This window comes from Heloderma suspectum, chromosome 7, assembly GCF_057233095.1.
Source record: "Heloderma suspectum isolate Gila_16-S chromosome 7, 16-S_ref, whole genome shotgun sequence".
Classification (NCBI taxonomy): Eukaryota; Metazoa; Chordata; class Lepidosauria; order Squamata; family Helodermatidae; genus Heloderma; species Heloderma suspectum.
The window spans coordinates 18,570,800-18,591,887 of NC_139464.1; the positions used below are offsets into that span (position 1 = coordinate 18,570,800).

The 21,088-nt window shown below is 44.7% G+C and overlaps 1 protein-coding gene across 17 annotated transcripts in view; it reads right to left on the reverse strand.

Annotated features, from left to right (window-relative positions):
* Nucleotides 1-21,088, reverse strand: part of PLEKHA5 (pleckstrin homology domain containing A5) — a 267,495-nt gene that overhangs the window by 120,538 nt on the left and 125,869 nt on the right. For all 17 annotated transcript variants that reach the window (XM_084809202.1, XM_084809207.1, XM_084809201.1 and 14 more), the window contains one exon: nt 88-171. In XM_084809202.1, the coding sequence (XP_084665328.1) occupies nt 88-171 (84 nt within the window). The remainder of the gene's footprint in view (nt 1-87; nt 172-21,088) is intronic.

The following is a 21,088-nucleotide window of genomic DNA, read 5'->3' on the forward strand; positions in this document are numbered from 1 at the left end:
CAGTCAACTGACAATATATGAATGGTCAACTTCTCAGCAGTCCAACCTTGTTAAACCCTGTATTCATTGAGCAAAATAATTACTTACTGTTCATTCACAACAAAAATGCAGTTGTCCTGTGATGGCTGCCCAGTGACTGGATGCTTGCAAGTCACTTTTCGTTCATTATGACTGCGGGGAGACAAATAGAGGAAATATATAAGCACCTAATCTTTTTCTATACACAACTGAAAGATTCAGAGGCAGCATGTAGGTAAATTTGTCAGGGTCTTAATTAGTGCATACGTGCAGTTTCTCACAGTAACAGCAACTAATGATTCTTGAGGCAGGATATTTTAAACTCCAGCATTCAGCAATCCCTTTGAACTTAGCATTGAAAATTTGTGCTAAACATTCCCTCTCTATCCACATTAAGCCTGGATATACTAAAGGTTTATTTAAAACAACAACAACACTGCAGGCTAATGTTTTAACCCATGGTTGAATATGACCACTGGTGTGTGCAATGGCTACCAATGCAAACGTGTACGGTCCACACACTAGGCAACATGCAGAGAAATAAAGGGCATGTTGAAAGGGAAGCAAGAACTCAGCTCATACCCTGTTCTGATACAGACTGATCAAGGTGCTCATAATCCTCAGGAATACATCCCCTACACAGATTTGTGGTGCAGAAACCACTTCCTGTTTATATACATACATACTGAGAAAGAGAGAGTACACACTCTTAGGTATATGTCTACAAAAAAGGGAGACAGTGATAATACACAAGCACTGTTAACCGTGATTTCACAGGTAGAACTGACCGAGCATAGAGGTTAGGAAAGCATATAAGCTAGAAGCACCGATTCAAATCTCAGCCTCACCATGAATTTACAGCGTGCCAGTCTCTTTCAGCCCTCATACTAGCAACAGGGAGATAAAATTGGCCCACCTTACAAAGTTGTTGCAAGGATTATGGACAACGTGCATGAAAGGTTTTGAGGCTTTAGCAAAATGAGACTCCTTCCCATTTTTGTTTTAATAATTAATAAAATCTAGTTGTTTAAAAAGTACTTGCAATATAGTCTCCTTTTTAATACTTCCACTGGTGTCTGTTTTAAAGACCACCAGACAGAAAGCAATCTTGGAAAAATTCAGCCTAAGAGTAAAAATTACCTGAAGTTCTGCAGAGTTGAATGTGACACTTTGGCCTGGTATGCACACAATGGTAGCATACATACATATATAAATAAAGGTTACTGCAAGCATACTAGAGTGCTAGTGGACACAGTTTAATCATTCCCACTTGGCTTCTCCTGCCAGCAGGAGTGGCTAAACAAGCCAGAGATACTCTGTCCCTGGCTTGGTTAGTGTTACATTTGAACCTAGAACTCTGGCTTGTCTCTCCCCCGACAACCCTGGGTTACAACTTTGACTTGCTGGGGGGCGGTGGCTGGGTGGGAGAGAAGCAGAGTTCCTGGTTCGGAACTGAGTAAACTAATGTTTAGCCACTGGCAGGAGGAGCCTAGCAGGAGCAATTGAGCCATGTAGCTTGCTCATGGTAACCCAGGGTTTTTAAAAAATCTGGCTTACTGGTCTGTGTGAACCTTTAAGCTCATATTGCCAACGTTTTTGCCCTATCATTTACCCTTAGAATTGCTAAAAGAAAAACCTGTGTTTGAAATGCTGCTCACCTTCAAAAACTCCTGGAGTCTTTAACTTCAGCAAGATAATCCTAACAATTCCCTGGTTGGTACTTTTGTTAAAACTCTCAGATCTTAATCACTTTGCAATTTCACACAGTCATGCTCTAATCATAAATCCCCTTCCACACAAAAACTTGCACTACAAAATTAAAAGCTTTGTTCCTCAGTAAGAACCATGATAAATATCATCCATACCAACTGAAAAGACGTGAACATTGAACCATTTTCTTAAACCTCTATTTGTTATGCAGAACGGCAACATTCAGTGATTTAAAGAATTCACTGCTGCCTAATGCACTACACAAAAAATGGAAATGAACCAGCCTTAACACTGAACTTGGCTAACAAGCATCACTGTCAGCGTTTGCACTGTAAATTAAAGAAAGGTTAATGCCTGCTAAAGTTTCTTTTGAGAAACTGCTTCTGTATCCTGGGTGTGTTCATTTTGTGTGTACCCTAAATCCAGGGAATAAAATAAAAATAGAAAATCCATTGTAGAATTATAATCTGTCAAATCCCAAACTCCAGAGGTATTATCTTACTTTCCCATTAAGGGTACAACCTAATTGACTTGGGTACACGCAGTGTTATAGAATAATATGGGTGCTTTTTGAACACATATTTCCTATATTGGGTTTGATTTTCATTTATTTCAGGTTTGTAAAATCGTAGCCCTTGAAGAAGAGTTAACCTCAACATGCTTCACTAATAAAGGGCAGAGTAGTCTTTCCATACAGCTGTCTTGGTTTTTCTAGAACAGAAGTGGGGAAACATCTTCCCCTTGACAGTGGATAGGGCAGCATGCTTGTGGCAGGTACCGCCATCCCCTTCTCTCTCTCTCTCTCTCTCTCTCTCTCTCTTGTTTTACTAGCATCCCCCCCAACTCCTTTCTTTCTGGTCAGATGAATCCACTTCCCAGATGAACCTGCTTCATAAACTGGCAGGATTTTATAGCCCTTTTCTCCAATTGATCGAGATGGTCTGGTTCTATTTTTCTGATTGGCTGAAGTGCCACCTGTTCATAGGCATATCTGTGATGGGAAATCCAGAGCATGATGGCAGTTTTACAGTTCAAAAAGTGAGATATTCAGTTTAAAATGGAATAAAGAAGAAGCTTCTGATGTTTCAAGAGAGCATTTCTATAGGGGGGAAAAGGTAACTGCTTCTGGTGATTACATGAAGAGGGGTTCCCCACCACACTCCATCCACTTCAAAATCTTTGTATTGTTGTTTAACTCAGGATTACCAGCCCACATCCCTCTCCTTTTTTGCCATTTCTACCTCTAAAATTCTCTCTCTCTCTCTCTCTCTCTCTCTCACACACACACACACACACACACACACGGAGGGAGGGAGGGAGGGAGGGAGGGGGAGGAGGAGGAGGAGGAGGAGATGAAGAAGACAAAGACAGCAGCAGCATGGTGTCAGATCGCAGAGCAAGTGTGATGATGCAATGGGGGCAAAAATGCAGAAGGAATTCAATGATGGGGAAGGAAACAAACTGGAGAATCAGCTCTGGGGGACACACATAATCAGTCTGAGAAACACATGCAGCCCATGGGCCACAGGTTTCCCACCCGTTCTAGGATGTTATTATCCATAAATTTTGCCACAAGTTGTAATGGGGCAAATTAGGATCTACCTTGTAATCACAAGTGGCCCAACCATGATACAATGCAAAATAGCCACATATTTTGGAAGCCATAAAGGAAGAAAGACTGGAAGACAAATCTGACCTATAGGGTGCAATCTACTAAGAGGTTCTCCAGTGTAAACTCCACTGACATGAACAGAAGCTGTCTAAGATCATTACCATGGGGCGTATTAATTAGTGTGTGGTAGTGGGGATGCCATTTTAATTTTTCATTTCTGGCACCAAAATATTTTCAGCCTACTTGTTCCCACTTTGCTTATGTCTGCCTAGGTGGTAGAGGTAACCTAGTTGTTTGCTGTTCTGCTCAGTGTTCATAGCAGCGAAACCTTTCCAAGTCTGTAGACAGTTGAAAAAGCAGAAAACATGATAAGACAAAGCCTTAATGATGTGACAGCCGTAATGACATTCATCACAAGAAGAGGACTTAGCAGTAGATAGCAGGTGGTGAACTTACAGCTGGGAACAATAGCTTCTGTATTACATCTGATGATACCATTTTAAAAGGGGGAGAAATCACAAACCCAGGTATAGTTTTAAGGGGACTGGAGAATATGTGTACAAGATAAACTCAAGATAACAACAAAAAAAGATCTTCTTGGGTGGTATGAACATGTTTCTATTATTGTTAAGTTTCACACATTGTCATATATTTCTCAACACCATTTTGAATAGAAGTATAAATATGGGATATGCAGATTATTGTCAGTTGTGAGAGGCTTTGTCCTCACCCATTTTTTTTAATCTATTGTAAGCTGTTTTAAAGCCCAAAAGGGAGGCTTTAAGAATAAATAATGCCTCCAATTTTAAAGACAGACAGACAGACAGACATACTGAAGAAGAAGAAACTTGTTCATGTGTTCAGGCCAGTTTCCAGAGGCCCTCTGTGAAGCCACAGAAACTCCACTCAGTTTGCATGGTGGGATAGTGTCACACTACATGAAAGGGGTAGAACTACAACAGTGTTTGCAGGAGCAGACCGTGAGTACTGCTGTGTTATCTGAGGCTGTATACCCAGCAGAGAGCTTAATCAATGGTTCTGAAGGAAAGCTGTACTTTGCTGACTCCCAGAAAACACAGCCACTGCCCATAACAAGTCTAGGAATTTAAGTCTGCAATCCCGTGCACAGTTACTCGTGAGTAAGCCCACTTAACTGAGCAGAACCTCTGAATAACACATGCATAGGATGAGTTGTGCATAGGTTTTGGTTCAAATGCTACACTCAGATGCAAAGTTTCTCACACATCTTCTCACAAGGGCTGTCCAAGAGCATCTGATGATGTATGCTAATTCATTCTATGATCATTTAATACATTGGCTTTTAAATCCAGCCACCCATAGGGTTATTCCAGGTCCCCCAAAGCTGTATTTCCTCCACAGTTTTAAAGTATATTTATAAACACACACACACACACACACTTCTCATGGTTATCCTACACAGCATAGAAAAAAGGCATTTGATTATATATAGAATCTTTCATACACTGGGAAAATCAATATCACCCCCCCGCAGTGTCTGAGTAGTTAATCCGTGCCCCCAGTGACCCACAAAGAACTTGACTGTAGGGCTATGGAGGCCATCGCTTCACTAATTAACGATTACCACTGCACTTTAGATTTGAATACATTCATGTTCCACTTGCACAACAACTCAGAACTGTAATTCCGTCTTCAATTATGAGGTGTTATTCTAGACAGACTTTCACTGAAGCTTCCCAGGGAAAATAATTCAAAAACCTTCCTAGGCAGCTTGTTTTTCTGCCGAACTGCAGCCTGATTCTATGCTCCATTACACTGCACATAATTCTAGAAGGTTCCCTTGTAGGTTAATTAAATTTACCTGCCTGGAATTTAAATCCAGTTTCAATTTCCATCTCCCAAGTAGTAAACATGTATTCTCTCACTTCTTCTTTAAATCCTTTTAGTTATATGAATGTTGTCAGTACATAACCTACTTTTGACTTCTATTCTCTGGGCTAAACGGTTTTTCTTTAATGTGTTATCTTTAACATGCAGAATTAAGAAGCCTCAGAGACAGAGGAATACATAGATGTATTTTAATATTTTCTGTTATCAAAGTTCACGTTTTTGCTTTGGTTATCCTACTACAAAGAAGTTTTTGGTACTGTGTTAAAAAACAGAAGGTGAGCTCTCAAAAATACGGCAACGGAGCCGAAAATCCACAGTTCTCCAAGGTATTGCACTAGGATGCAAGACCATTCCTTCTCCAAATCAATATGTAAGCGGTATGCTTCACACACACACACAAAACACACTCTAAGCCTTCAGAAGTGGGCACAGCTAGCTAAGACATGTGTTCACCAGAAACCAAGCAACAGCTTGCATCATATATCCTCTTAGTGGTATGTTCTTAGTTGCGAGGCCATGGGCTCACTCTTACATTTTACATTGTTCCCCAACAACTGGTATTCAGTGACACACTCCCTTCGAATATTGATTGACTGATTGATTGATTGCATTTATATTCCGGTTCTATAAGGTTCTATATGGTCATTATGCCTAACAGCCATAGATAGACCTCTCTTCCATGAATCTATCTAATCCCCTTTTAAAGCTGTATTTGCTAATGGTCATCATCATATCTTGAGGCAGGGAATTCCGCAAATTATGTGTTGTGTGGTAGTAGTACTTTCCTTTGTCTGTCCTAAATCTACTGTCAACCATAATGATCCCAGCCACTGAGAATCAAACCTTTTCCTATCTTCACAGCCATGCTTCATCACCTGTGTAACCCAACATGGGTTCTGTTTCTTGCTCACTTGAGAGTGCAATGGAATGTTGAAAACTGGCTTTAATAGAGAAAGATATTCACAACACGAGCATCTTCCCATTTGCTTGTTTCCACTTAGCCTATCTCAAAGTTTAATGACTTTTGCATTACCAGGTTTAATCTTCATTAAGCAGACAAGGGTAATTCTTGAATACCATTTATCCTGGAATATGTTTACTACATTTTATGTTTTCCTCCCCTTTTACTCAAAGGATAAATTCTACATTAATCCAAATACCACAAAGGCATTTATTTCATTGTTTTTACAGTAAGTTTATATACAAAGAAATAGGCAAATGCAGCTCTCCTACATTTACAAATGCATTAGGAATATGAGGCCTCAAATTATAGACAGAGGCAAGGGGAGCCAACACAACCAAACTCCATTCCTTATGGAGCAAAATGTCAGCAATATTTCTTGTTATTTTTGTCCTCTGTCCTAATTTTTCTTTTCCAATGAGGTAAATACATTACATACAAGCTAATAAAATAGTGCCTGAATATGGGGAAAATGTAATAAAAATATATTTCTATCTACTACAAGCAAGGATGTGGTCTGTGGCTGCACAAGCTGATTCCATTTTCCAAAAAATGTCACTCCAGATTGCATGCATAAGCCTTTTCATATATCTGAATATATGAACTTTTTTTCCAATTAATCTATTTAAGAAAACAGTTGGAAAGCTTTGTACAGAAAAGGTTTTCCTGGAACACAGATGACTATCGTGCTCCAAGATCAGAATACATAACTAGAAAGGTAACAAAAGAGTGTTATAATTAACAGCTAAGTAATTGAATTCTCACACAAAGGTACTCATTTTAGCTGTTAAACATCAGGATTTGAAATCCACATTAATCATCGCTCCTGCTCCCACACAATTTGCACACTCATGATAATAGTCACCCATTTTTTTTGAGGAGAGTTGAGGAACCTAATCTAAGGGGGTGGCGGTTCGCTATTTGATCTATGTTGGGCTTACTTCACACAAGAGACCAGTTTGTCAGATGCTTAACAATAAATCCTTAATTTAAGCCCCAAAAGACAAAGTTTGGGCAGCCTAATCCTTAACAAAACTATGGTGTTGTAGGTATATCAGGAAGTGGACTCAGTGTGCCCAGGTGTCACCCAATCACTTTCCTGATGTGCTGACATAGCACCTGGGTTCCTCAAATCTGAAGGAGTGCTTGAAAGTACATTGTGTATTTATCCAAGGCTTTTTGTCCTGAATCAGCATATATATCTAAACTAGCAATAGGCAAGGGCAAAGTGGGGGAGGGGAGGAGGGGAAAATAGTTAATTTGCTAACACAATGAATGCAATAGATCTCCGCAGCCCTTGGACAGGACTCATACGCTAAACTTTCAACCATGTGGAAGGAAAATCTGGAAGAATCTATCATCCAGGTTAGTTCAATAAGAGCTCCAACAACCAACTCAGAAAATTATATAAGCACCCCCTGCTACCACCTGTACGTTTGACTTTAAAAAACTACCATGACATATATATTCTTCTCAGATTGTTGTTGTTCAGTCGTTCAGTTGTGTCCGACTCTTTGTGACCCCATGGACCATAGCACGCCAAGCCTTCCTGTCCTCTGCTCTCTCCTAGAGTGTGCTCAAGTTCATATTCATTGCATCGGTGCTGCTATCCAGCCATATCATCCTCTGCCCTCCCCTTCTCCTTTTGCCTTCAATCTTTCCCAGCATCAGGGTCTTTTCCAGAGAGTTTTCTCTTCGCATTAGGTGGCCAAAATATTTGAGCTTCAGCTTCAGTATCTGTCCTTCCAATGAGCACTCAGGGTTGATTTCCTTTAGGATGGACTGATTTGACCTCCTTGCAGCCCAGGGGACTCGTAAGAGTCTTCTCCAGCACCACAGTTCGAAAGCATCAATTCTTCGGCGCTCAGCCTTCCTTATAGTCCAGCTCTCACAGCCATACGATGCTACTGGGAAAACCATAGCTTTGATTAGACAGACCTTTGTCGGCAAGGTGATGTCTCTGCTTCTTACTATGCTGTCTAGGTTTGCCATAGCTTTCCTCCCAAGGAGCAAGCGTCTTAATTTCATGGCTACAGTCACCGTCTGCGGTGATCTTGGAGCCCAAGAAAGTAAAATCTGTCACTGCTTCCATTTCTTCCCCTTCTATATGCCAGGAAGTGATGGGGCCAGATGCCACGATCTTCGTTTCTTTAATGTTGAGTTTCAAACCAGCTTTTGCACTCTCCACTTTCACCTGCAACAAGAGGCTCTTGAGATCCTCTTCGCTTTCTGCCATTAGGGTGGTATCATCTGCATATCTGAGGTTGTTGATAATTCTCCCGGCAATCTTAATTCTGACCTGTGATTCATCCAACCCGGCGTTTCTCATGAAGTACTCTGCATATAAGTTAAATAAGCAGGGTGACAATATGCAGCCTTGTCGTACTCCTTTCCCAATTTTGAACCAATCGGTTGTTCCATGTCCGGTTCTTACTGTTGCTTCTTGACACTTGTACAGGTTTCTTAGGAGACAGGTGTCAGGACTGCCCTATCTGCCTCTTGCAGTCCCATTCAATAGCCAACTCAGGACACAGACAACGAGGATTCTTCCCAAGGCTTTATTCCTTTATTACTTTATGACTCTTTCAGATACTAATCACTAGTGACTAAGCAAGGAACAGCACTGGGGAAAGATGGCAGAGTAGCCTAAGCTCCAGGTAAGGCAGTTGGTCCCTGTTTGAAGGGGAACCACGGGAAGACCCTGAACTTATGGGCTATGGAGAGATCCTCCCTCTTTCCCTTGGGTCCTCTGGACGCGACCGTTGTTTGAGCGCCAAATGAGCGGAACGCCTCCTTTAGGCGCCCTCCATCTGTCGTCGCTCCCTGTGTCTGCACTGAGCATCCAGCAAGCCCCCCTCCAGCGCTCTCTCATTGCCAGGGTCACTATCTCTCCCAGGAATGCTGGCAGGAGGAATCTCTGCCAGCTGCTGTGCTTGTGAGAGATGAGCGAGCTCCTCTCCCACGGATTGCTTTTCTTCCTCAGAATCAGAACTGCTCTGGAGCTCTCTGGGCTCAGTTTCCACCCTGACATCATCCCTGCTCCCATGAGGCCCCCCCCTCGTGCTCCTCCCCTGGAGCCCCGGGTTTGTGGGGGTACAGCTGGTGGAAGCGCCTCAGCAGCAACGGAGCATGCACATTTTCCACGGGTTCCCAGGATTGCTCATCTGGCCCGTACCCCTTCCAGTCCACCAGATATTGCAGACGGCCGCGAGAAAGGTGGGAGTCCAGAATCTCCATGACCTCAAACTCCTCCTCCTGCTCCACCAGCACTGGCGGTGGGGGGGAACCGGCTGAGCGATGAGGGTCGCCAGAAACCAGGGGGGACAGCAAGGACCGATGAAAAACAGCATGGATCTTCATGGAAGGGGGGAGAGCCAGGCGAAAAGCAACAGACTTTTCGCCTGGCTGGGTGAATCTGGGCCGTAAACTGGAAAGGCCCCATGTGGCGAGGCACGAGCTTCTTTGCGGGCGAGTGAGAGGGGAGGTATTGGGTGGACAACCAAACCCAGTCCCCCAGTTGCAGAGATGGACCTGGCTGGTGCCACCGGTCCACAGAGGCCTTGTAGGCTGTCTTGGCTTGCTCGAGGGAGTCCCATAAGAGGTGGTGTACCGCTCGCAACTCCTCTAAAAACTTATGGGCCGCTGGCACCGAAGAGGGAGCTAGGGTGGACGGGAAAGCCTTGGGGTGGTAACCAAAATTGGCAGAAAATGGAGTTTGGCGGGTGGAAGCATGGCAGGCATTGTTATAAGCAAATTCTGTGAGAGGCAGCAAGGAAAACTAGTCATCTTGCTGGTAATTGACATAACAGCACAAATATTGCTCCAGAGTTGCATTGGTGCACTCAGTCTGACCATCCGTCTGTGGATGGTGGGCGGAGGAAAGATGGAGCATCACATGGTGAAGCCCAAGTAGCTCCCTCCAGAAATGGGCAGTGAATTGGGCCCCCCTATCCGAAATGAGACCCTCGGGCCATCCGTGGAGCCCAAAAACATGCGCCAAAAACAGCTCCACTGTCTCCCTGGCTGTGGGCAACCCAGAGCAGGGGATGAAATGGGCCATCTTAGAAAACAAATCCACCACCACCAGAATAGTGGTCTTACCGTGTGAGCGAGGCAAGTCAGTGATGAAGTCAAGGGAGAGCAGTTTCCAAGGTCCTGAGGGGGTAGGCAGGGGGTGAAGCAAGACGGTGGGCTTGCCTGAGGGGGCCTTCGCCCGCTGGCAGGTTGGGCAGGAGGCGACATAGGTCTTGACATCCCGACACACACGACTAGGGATGGCGGAGAATTTCTCCCTGAAACTTCGGGGGGCCGAGCGCCAACGTGTTCGCCCCCCGAACAAGTTTCGGGGAGAAATTCTCCACATCCCCCCGCACCCCGCACCCCCCCCCGGGACGGGACTTACCTTCGCCGAATGTCCCTCCCAGCGGCGGGTCCGGCCGGCGGTTCGGCGGGTGTTCGAGCGGGGCGGGAGCGGCAGCCGGTCTTTTGACCAGCTGCCGCCGCCGCCATTGCAATAAAAAAAAAAAAAGGCCCCTGATAGGCTACGTGACGATTCACGTAGCCTATCACGGCTAGATTTTCAAAGTCAGCCGTGATAGGCTACATCAATCGTCACGTAGCCTATCAGGGGGCGTTTTTTGTTTTTTTTTTAACTTTTGCGTTCACGGCCGGGTGAGGCGGGAAGCCTCCTCCCTGGCCTGAATTTCGGCCGGGCGAGGCGGGAAGCCTCCCCCCCGGCCTGAACTTCGCGAGGGGAGCAGCGAAGCACCTCCCCCCCACCGCGAACAAGCTTCGAGAAAAGGTAAGTGACTTTCGTCCACCCCTACACACGATGCCACCAAAAATCCCGCGTCACTCCGTGCAGGGTCTTGGTGAAGCCAAAATGCCCGGCGGTGGGGGAGTCGTGGCACTGATGGAGGACCTTCTTGCGCAGGGGTCTAGAAGGCACATAGACCTGGCCAGAATGGTAAAGCAGGCCACGTCGCAAAGAGAAGGGGGTAGAGTGGAGGGGGGCCAGAGGCTAGCTCCAATTCCTCCACTTTTGTGCGGACAAAAACATCCTGAGCCTGTTCAGAGTGAATAAGCTCCTCCCAAAAGTGAAGCACTGCAGCTGCTGCCAGGCTCTGGGAGGGAAGAATCAGAGGGGGAGGATTTCCCTCACCCCCTGGCTGGAGGTCCAGCTTACGAGAAAGAACATCTGCTTGTAGGTTGTCGGAGGCCTTCACATGGCAAATCTTAAGGTGGAACCGGGGGACAAAAAGTGACCACCTAATCTGCCACTGGTTTAAGGCACGGGCTGTCTGAAGATGTTCCAGGTTGCGATGGTCGGTTCTAACTTTGACTGTGTGCTGTGCCCCCTCCAGAAGGTGACGCCAGGTCTCCAAAGCGGACTTGATGGCCAACAGTTCCTTCTCCCAGATGGTATAATTCCTCTCAGACATGTTCAGCTTCCTGGAGTGGTAAGCACAGGGTTGCAACCTGCCCCCCGCCCGATCTGGCTGAAAAAGCACCGCCCCCACCGCAAAGTCAGAGGCATCAGTTTGCACTACAAAAGGCTTCCTCGGTTGGGGATGTAACAGGATCGGCTCAGAAATAAAAAGCTTTAGTTCCTCGAAAGCCTGTTGGGCAGATGCCGTCCAATGGAGGTCCATGAGAGGAGATGTCAGCCAAGCAAAGCTGGGCAGGAACTTTCTGTAAAAATTAGCAAACCCCAGAAAACGTTGCAAGTCCTTCTTGGTGGATGGAGCCTGCCAGGAGAGGACAGCCTGGACCTTTGCAGGATCCATCCTGATACCGTCAGCTGAGATAATGTAGCCGAGATAGTCCAAAGAGATAGTCCAAAGATAGTCAAACGCACATTTCTCCAGCTTGGCATAAAGATGGTGCTCGCAGAGGCGCTGGAGGATGGTGGAGACATGGTGCTGATGGGCGTGGGGGTCCTCAGAAAATGTAAGTAAATCATCGAGATACATAATGAGGAAAGTGTCCAAACAGTCCCAGAAGATGGCATTCATAAAACGCGAAAATGGGGGGGGGGGCGCAGGTGAGCCCAAATGGCATCACTAGGTATTCATACGCTCCGTACCAGGTGCCGAAACAGGTCTTCCACTCATCCCCCTCCCGGATGCGAATCAGATTGTAGGTGCCACACAGGTCCAACTTTGTGAAAATCTTGGCTCGCCTCAGGCACTCCAGCATCTCCGTTATGAGGGGGAAGGGGTACTTGTTGGGGATCGAGACCAAATTCAACGCTCTGAAGTCATGCACCGGGTGGAGCTCTCCCGATTTCTAGTGCACAAACATGGTAGGAGCACAGGCGGGGGAGGAGGAGGGGCGAATGAAACCACGTCTGAGGTTTGTGTCCAAAAACTCTCGCAGAGCTCAAAGTTCCGGCTCTGACATCGAATGCAGCCGGCCGGCGGGGATGGTCGCCCCAGGAATGAGGTTAATGGCACAGTCAAAAGGGCAGTGAGGGGGGAGCTGGTCAGCCTCCTTATTGTCAAAAACATCCTGAAAAGCCGCATACTTCTCTGGGAGGATCACGGTAGCTGAAAAACTGCCAGAAGCAGACGAGGAGGGGGAGGGAAGGGTTAAGGCCTGGGCTGGGACTGGCGCCTCGGTCGGGAGGCAATACTCCCGGCAGTAGGGAGACACAAACTCCACTTGCTGAAACTCCCAAGAAATCTGAGGATTATGCTTAGAGAGCCAGGAAACATCCAGCACGATTGGGTACTGGAGAACCTTGGCCAAGTGAAACTGAATCTGCTCAACGTGGGACTGGGCGCACAGAGTGAGCAGAGCTGTAATCTGGGTCACTGCACCCAAAGAAAGAGGACACCCATTGATGGTCTCCACTGCCAAGGGGGCAGGAAGAGGCAGGGTAGGAATCTTGTGGAAGTGAGCGAATGTTTCATCCATGAAACTGGTCGTAGCCCCCGAGTCCACTAAAGCTAGGGTCTCCACCCCACCCCACTGGGAGGAGCAGAGGTGAACCTGCAATAGCAGATTGGAGGGTGGGGGGGTTGCAGAAGGCACCCACCTGGTGGGGAACTGACCCCCACACTGGAGACCCCCAACAGGCTTGGGGGGCAACCTAGTCAGGCCTGGGGGTGAGGAGGAGGAGGAAGGAGAGGAGGGGAAGGCAGTCGGGCTGCGGGTCTGGCGCGGCAGGTTTTGGCGAAATGTCCCAGCTTTCCACACCAAAAGCTTCGGTGCTCCACGTGCCGCCGCTCTAGTTCCTCCAGAGGCAGTGGGGCTCGAGTAGCTCCCAGCTGCATCAGGGTCTCCTCCACCCCCACCGCAGGGGCAGGGGGTGGGGAAGGGGGCAGGAAACGTGGGGGAATGGGAGGAGGGAAATCTCAGCCCCCGGCGTCCCGCCGGGTCTGCCAGCGCCCCTCCAGCCGACTATCTATCTGGAGGCAGGTCTGGATGAGGTCCTCCAAAGTAGGCGGGCTAGGCATGCATGCCAACTCATCCAAGATCTCATCATTCAAACCGTCCAAAAACTGAGCCACCAGCGCGGCATCATTCCACTGTAAATCCTGCATCAGCAAGCGAAAAGTTGTCGCGTAGCTGGAAACTGAGTCCTTGCCCTGCCTGAAGCGGCGAATCTCCTGAGAAGCCATCTGTGTGCGCAGGGGTTCACTGAAAAATCTGACCATTGCTGTCATGAAACCTTGATAGTCCCCAAGCAGGGGATTATTAGCGAGAAGAAGTCCCAAAGCCCATCTAGCTGCCATGCCTGAAAGTAGGTTAATGATTAAGCCCACACGAACCTGTTCCGTCAGGAAATCCTCAGGTCGTAGGCGCATGTACAGCTCTGATTGGGCACGGAAAATCTGAAAAAGTCCTTTCTCACCAGAAAACTTATCTGGCAGAGCCACCGGGCACTTGCGGTGAGGGGGAATTGGAGGTGGTGGGGATTGAACCGCAGCTTGCAGACTCTGTATGGCAGTCGTCAGTTGAGCCACTTGATCACGAACAGCCTGGTTCTCTTGTGTGAGAGCTTGTACCGCGGAGTCCATGGCAGCCTCCAGAGGCAGAAGGAGCAGAGAGAGAGAGAGAGAGAAAAGAGGAACGAGGACCAAGCTGTCAGGAGCGCCCTAACTGCCTCTTGCAGTCCCTTCCAATAGCCAACTCAGGACATAGACGATGAGGATTTTTTCCATGGCTTTATTCCTTTATGACTCTTTCAGATAATAATCACTAGCGACTAAGCAAGGAACAGCACTGGGGAAAGATAGCCTAAGCTCCAGGAAAGGCAGTTAGTCCCCATTTTAAGGGGAACCACAGGAAGACCCTGAACTTATGGGGTATGGAGAGATCCTCCCTCTTTCCCTTGGGTCCTTGGGACATGACCGTTGTTTGAATGCCAAATGAGCGGAACGCCTCCTTTTGGCACCCTCCATCTGTTGTCGCTCCCTGCGTCTGCGCCGAGCATCCAGCAAGCCCCCCTCCAGCGCTCTCTCATTGCCAGGGTCACTATCTCTCCCAGGAATGCTGGCAGGAGGAATCTCTGCCAGCTGCTGTGCTTGTGAGAGATGAGCGAGCTCCTCTCCCATGGATTGCTGTTCTTCCTCAGAATCAGAACTGCTCTGGGGCTCTATGGGCTCAGTTTCCATCCTGACAACAGGTAAGGTGGTCTGGTACTCCCATTTCTTTAAGAATTTGCCACAGTTTGTTGTGATCCACACAATCAAAGGCTTTAGCCTAGTCAATGAAGCAGAAATAGACTTTTTCTGGAATTCTCTTGCTTTCTCCATGATCCAGCGAATATTGGCGATTTGATCTCTAGTTCCTCTGCCTCTTCGCAACCCAGCTTGTACTTTCAGTAGTTCTCGGTTCACATACTGCTGAAGCCTCGCTTGTAGGATTTGGAGCATAACCTTTCTGGCATGTGAAATGAGTGCAATTGTACGGTAGTTTGAACACTCTTTGGCATTGCCCTTTGGAACTGGAATGTAAACTGACCTTTTCCAGTCTTATGGCCACTGTTGAGTGTTCCAAATTTGTTGGCATATTGAGTGCAGCACTTTAACAGCATCATCTTTTAGGATTTTAAATAGCTCAGCTGGAATATTGTCATCCCTGCTAGCTTTGTTGTTAGTAATGCTTCCTAAGGCCCACTTGACTTCACTCTCTAGGATGTCCGGCTCAAGTTCAGTGACCACACTATCATGGCTATCAGGGACATTCAGATCTTTCCTGTATAGTTCTTCTGTGTATTCTTTCCACCTCTTCTTAATCTCATCTGCTTCTGTTAGGTCCCTGCCTTCTTTGTCCTATTCATTGAGTTATCACATACTGCATGTTTGCAACACCTTATCCAGGAGTAATAATATTTTTCTGAATTAACTTATCTTTTTTGCCATTATATCAGTTATGGCCTGGGAAATGCTCATATGCCTCTAGTGAACTATCTCATTGCTTAGAATTAGGGTTGCAGCTGCCAAACAGTAACCATATTAGTTTATAAAGCAACTAAGGAATAAAAAGTTAAGTATAAGCAAGCTCTCAGAAAGTATTTCCGAGTACCATTAATATAAAGTATAAATTTGTTTACAGTTTGCACATAGATTTTGAGCACTTAAATTCCAGCACCTTCTGTAATTGAACTTTCCAAACAGTGAGATAAGCCTGATAAACACCTAGTTCAAAATATAAAATGACTACATAATTCAATGCTGTTGAAGAGGGGGTGGGCATTTAGAAGTTTGTTCCAAGATCTTTTTATTTACAGATGCTAACAGATGTCACCTTCTAAACAGTCTTCTCCAACCTGGTGCCCTCCAGATGTGATAGACTACAAGACCCATCATCTCCAGCCAACATAGCTATGGAGAGGGCTTTCCAAAATACTATGTTGGTTCTAATTCACAACATTTAATAAGGAATGAAAATTAAATGTATTACAGCCTACAATATATTTATTAACCTAATATTATATTCAGAACAGCACACGGTATATTACAGGAAGATCAAGCCACTTATAAATTATTCTAAGTATCTCTTTTCTATATCCACAACCTGTTGTTCATGTATGTGTTAAGATAATTAAATGATCTCTGAATATAGACCTGATCATGGGTCTATGTTAATGCAGAGCTGCCTATCTGGCAGAACTACAGAAACCTAATATTTATTTAGGGTACTTCATACATGCCATCACAGTAAAATCAAGACATGCAAGGCCTCAGGACTGAGTTCTTCATGCTTGTTCACCACCAAATAGCAATGACACCACACATTAGCATAGGATGTGTGAAAAAAATCCCCTTTGCTACTTGGCAGGATGATACATATGATCAAACTCCTCTGAGGGAATAGAGTTCACCCGAAGGTTGGTTGCATCCTTATAGGCTTTCTACAACTGCAACATCCAGTGAAGACTTACTTGTATGCAACAGCACAAACATCAGACAGAGTTTTTGTATCACTAGACATTACCCCAGATAGCATCTGATAAACTCACTTGGCTTCTTGCTACTGGCAATGACCCCTCTCTCATCTGGTGAGCCACATCTGCTTCCTTCAAAAGCCCCGTTTCTAATAAACTGCCTCTCCTTTCATTCCCATTCTCCAGGAAGGAATGCAGAAGTGTTCTCTTTTGCTACCTTAGCTTTTTTTTAAAAAGCATAAACCCAATAGGAAGAGCTTTCTCCACTGCGCAAGGAGGGCTTCTGAAGAAAGTGCCAGCTACACCTTACAACCACGTGCAAAAACCCAATGGGAAGGGGCAGAAAGGAGAGAGTTTCCCTTTGTTTCTCACATTTCTCATTGGGTTTTTTCAGTAAGCAGCAGCAAGGCACGGCTGACACTTTCTGCAAAAGCCCAACTCACAGGAAGAAAATAACCTTTTTGCCTCCGCAGAGACTGGGGAAGAAAGGGGAAGTGGCTTCTGTCCTGCAAGTTGGATTTTTTGCAGTTCCTAGCTGCTGATGCCTCCTGCAAATCCCAATGGGAAGAGAACGAAATAACTCCCTTTTCTCTACAGACTGGGGTGGGGAGAGAGATGGCTTCCTTCCATTGGGATTTTGCAGCAGCAGAAACACACTGCCAGTGCTTTCTCAGAAAGTCCAAACTGCAAGAGAGAAACCACCTTGAATCCCCACCAGATGCACATGCTCTGTGGAATAGGGGTAGACAAGCTGGTATCCAACACATCTGTTGGGTGCCAGGTTGAGGAAGGCTGATGTAGAGGAAGGGCTGAGTAGCTTCTCTCCTTTCCTGCTGAACTTTCGCAGGAGACAACAACAGCAAGGTGCTGCTTGCATCTTCTGGGGGCAAAAACCAAGCACAAAAGCGAGCATCCCTGCTTTCTCTGAATTCTGTGCACCTGCCACAGAATTCAGGGAATGGAGAGGTCAGTGGTGGTCCATTTTGTTGTGAACATTGCTGCTATTCATTCTGCTCAGTGAAGTGGTCTGCATTACTCAGAAGTCTGCATGCTCATGCAGGAGAGCACATTTTCTCTTCTCAAGCTTTTTCCACAGCATATTCAACTCTGAAGATAGGTTAGAATCTAAGGGTTAATATTTTCAGCACACCTACTCCAAAGGCTTATTATGGCAGGAAAGGGTTTGTTTGTTTTTAAAAAATGTGTCATGTGGCTTGAAGAGGGGCCCAGTGGAGGGCAATTCAGACCCCCACATAAAACTGGTTCCCCGCCCCTGGTTAGGGCATAGGATCAATTGTTGGTTCAATGTAGGTGCCTGCTTGGAAGCATAAAGTGATCCAGTTTCAAGACTATTTTCATGCAACAAACATTCTGTATTTGTTGAGAATTCACAGCTAGTGTCAAAGTTAAGTAAGTCAGATGTCTTATGAAAAAAACATTGTGACTACATTTTAAATATATGAGGATCTGTTCGGCACATCTGTATGGAAGGGAAGGAAACCTATTCATGTCAACAATAATTCATAAGACTGGAGTTATTTCAAAGGCAACAGGAGGAAAACACCTTTAAAAAAAATATACATCTCAGGATTTGTCAATATTATGTAGTACCTGTCAAAGGGAACTTATGATGAAATGTGACATCACCACCACCACCACCACCACGCTGCCAGATTCTGGAAGTACACTGGCACACTGTTCTTCAGTTGTTGTTTTTAACCCTTTCAACATCTTTGAAAACAAGTAGCACAAATCACTTTGCAACATTTACAATCTTGATTAAAGGTTTTAAAGGAGACAATGACTTTCACAATGTGAATATCTAGAAGCCTAGCAGAGTAGCAAATGGTAAACATGATGCTCTGCTAACCCATTGCTATTACTGAAGCTATTCTAAAAGGTTAAGCACCATTTGATCTGTTTGAATAATCAAGATTTTCATCTACTGCTAAACAGAGCAACTGAATTAGAAAGGTTTCTAAAGTTTGCTTTTGGGGGGCTAGGGGAGTAAGCAAGATTGAGTTTAGACTTTTTTTTGGCTTGCTGACACATGCTCTGCATTGTCCCAAGCTCTAATAATTTCATGCCTTGCCTCATTCTCAGGATGAAGCCAAGGGATAATAATTGTTGTAAGCTTGTAAAAGAGAACATATGGCTCTTACACAAATCACTTCACTTGCCACCTAAATCCACCTGCACTGGAAGTGGTACAGAACAGCTGTTTAGTAATGTTTAGCAATGACATGGAATAGTTTTGAGTTGGGGGAGTTAATAACTGATCCTTTTTTAAGTAGAAAGCGGAGGGCTTAATTCTGTGATTTACTGTGGTAACTCGCTTCAAAACAAAATTAGTTACTGGATATAATAGGTGAACTGGTAATTTTTCCAAATTTGTTCCTAGCAATCTTCCTACCAGCTATGCAAGTATGAGCTATACATCCTCTGGGTCAGTAAAATCTTTAATAAAAAAGATTTCTGAAATTCTGGGAAGCTTAAGGGTGCAATCCTATGCATGTTTAGACAGAAAAAAGTTCTAAAACTCCCAGCATTCCCCAGCCAGGCATGCTGGCTAAAGGATGCTGGGTGCTGTAGGCCTTTTTTCTGTCTGAATAGGATTGCACCCTAAGAATATCTTTCTTGGGTTTTTGATGATGTCCATTTTACAAGTAAAGAATACAAGTAAAGAACACTGTGGGTATGATTACACAGTTGAATTTAAAGACACATTATTTATACATTTAGCTATTTAACTTTCCAAATGTGCCTCTCAATCTTTGTTTTCTTTGTAAGCTTGATAAGATGGGGAAAGTTACTTTCCAACAATGTTCAGTGTCTCTCTTACTGGCTAAACATTAGATCATCTTCTATCTCTGAAAATGTTCTTTAACACGATTGGGCAACACTATAAAATAAAAATGCAGTCTACTTTATTATACATGTTTCCTGTGAGAATATGTGATGAGTAACTTCCTTGCTTGTTCAGGCAAGAAGCAAACTAAGAAACAGTATATTCTGTATCTCAAGGACTCTTTAGTGGATCAGTGTTTGCTAGAAACTCAACAGTTTGTTAATCACTTGAAAATCTGCCAGCATTAGCGCAGACTCATCCACTCTACATCAGCAGCAGTATGTTAGTCACAGAAGGTCACATTTTCTCAGCTTAAATGAAAATGTTGCACTGTTTTATTCATTTATGAGACAGGAATTACATTAATTTTTAGATGCAGTACTTTAAACAAAAAGCCAATTCAGAAGTGGCCTGATTTTTTCTTCCACACAGAAGTATGCAATACTCCAGCATTTGCAATTATTTTCTTCTAGTCATCTGGATACAACGGCAGGTGTTGGTTTTGGCCTATGAAGTCCTATAAAAATTGAGACTCCACATCAAAAAGTCACTCTGAGGCCTCAGCATGCTTGAAGATTAAGCATACCCTCAATACCACTGATGCACTAAATTTGAAGAAAAAGGGCACACTCAGTCATTGCCCTCCAGCACTGGAATTTAATGCCCTCCAGGGGCAAAATCTATTTCAAGGATAAGGTGAGGCCTTTTTACACAGGTAATCATTTGCCACCCAGGAGTGAAGCAAGAGTTTATGTATCTTTTATGAACTAAAAACATATGGAATGAACTTAAAGGGTTATAACCAAGTACCACTGAAGATAAAAGAGGTAATACAATTAAAAGACTACAAGTATTTGCAAGGCTAACAAGGATAGCACAGGTTGCCAACCCTTCTTACTAGTAGCCTGTTCGAGAGCAGCAAACTGCACTTCTTGTTTATATTACTGGGAATTCTACAACATATTTTTCTTTATGATTATTTTGCAAAATACACACTGGTAGGAAAAAGTAATTCATTGTGATCCTGGAAGAAATTAGAGCAATACCACAATGGAGCCAATTACCTAGGGAGGTACTGGGCTCTCCCACACTGGAGGCATTCAAGATGAGGCTGGACAGCCATCTGTCAGGGATGCTTTCACTTAGATTCCTGCATTGAGCAGGGGGTTGGACTCAATGGTCTTATAGGCCCGTTCCAACCCTACTATTCAATGATTCTATGATTCTATGAAATGATAAATATAACCTCTGTTCTAATGCCTAAAAGCTTGTTCTCATACTGGCCCAGATCCAATCATCTTATCACAAGATAACTGGGCTTTTTACATTCTTACCAAAACATGATCGCTGATATGCGCAGAACACCAATGTGTCACTGAATTTTAAAAAGGAACATGAGGGACTTTTATTTCCCAGGATACAATGGGTTTTGCTTTTTTACTGACAAGCCTAGAAAGATGTTTATTTTTTGCAACATAGTGTAGTGTTGATTTATAATGGAATGTAACTTTGTAAGTAAAGTTGCTGAATGTTTGCCTATTGGTAGAAAAATCTCTTTATTTATTAGGGCCAGACATCCATGAAGTGCAGGGGCAGAAGAGAAGGTTAAGACTGTTTAGGTAAGCGAGCTAGAATACATTTGTTTGAAAGCCACAGGAAAAAACTGAAAATCAC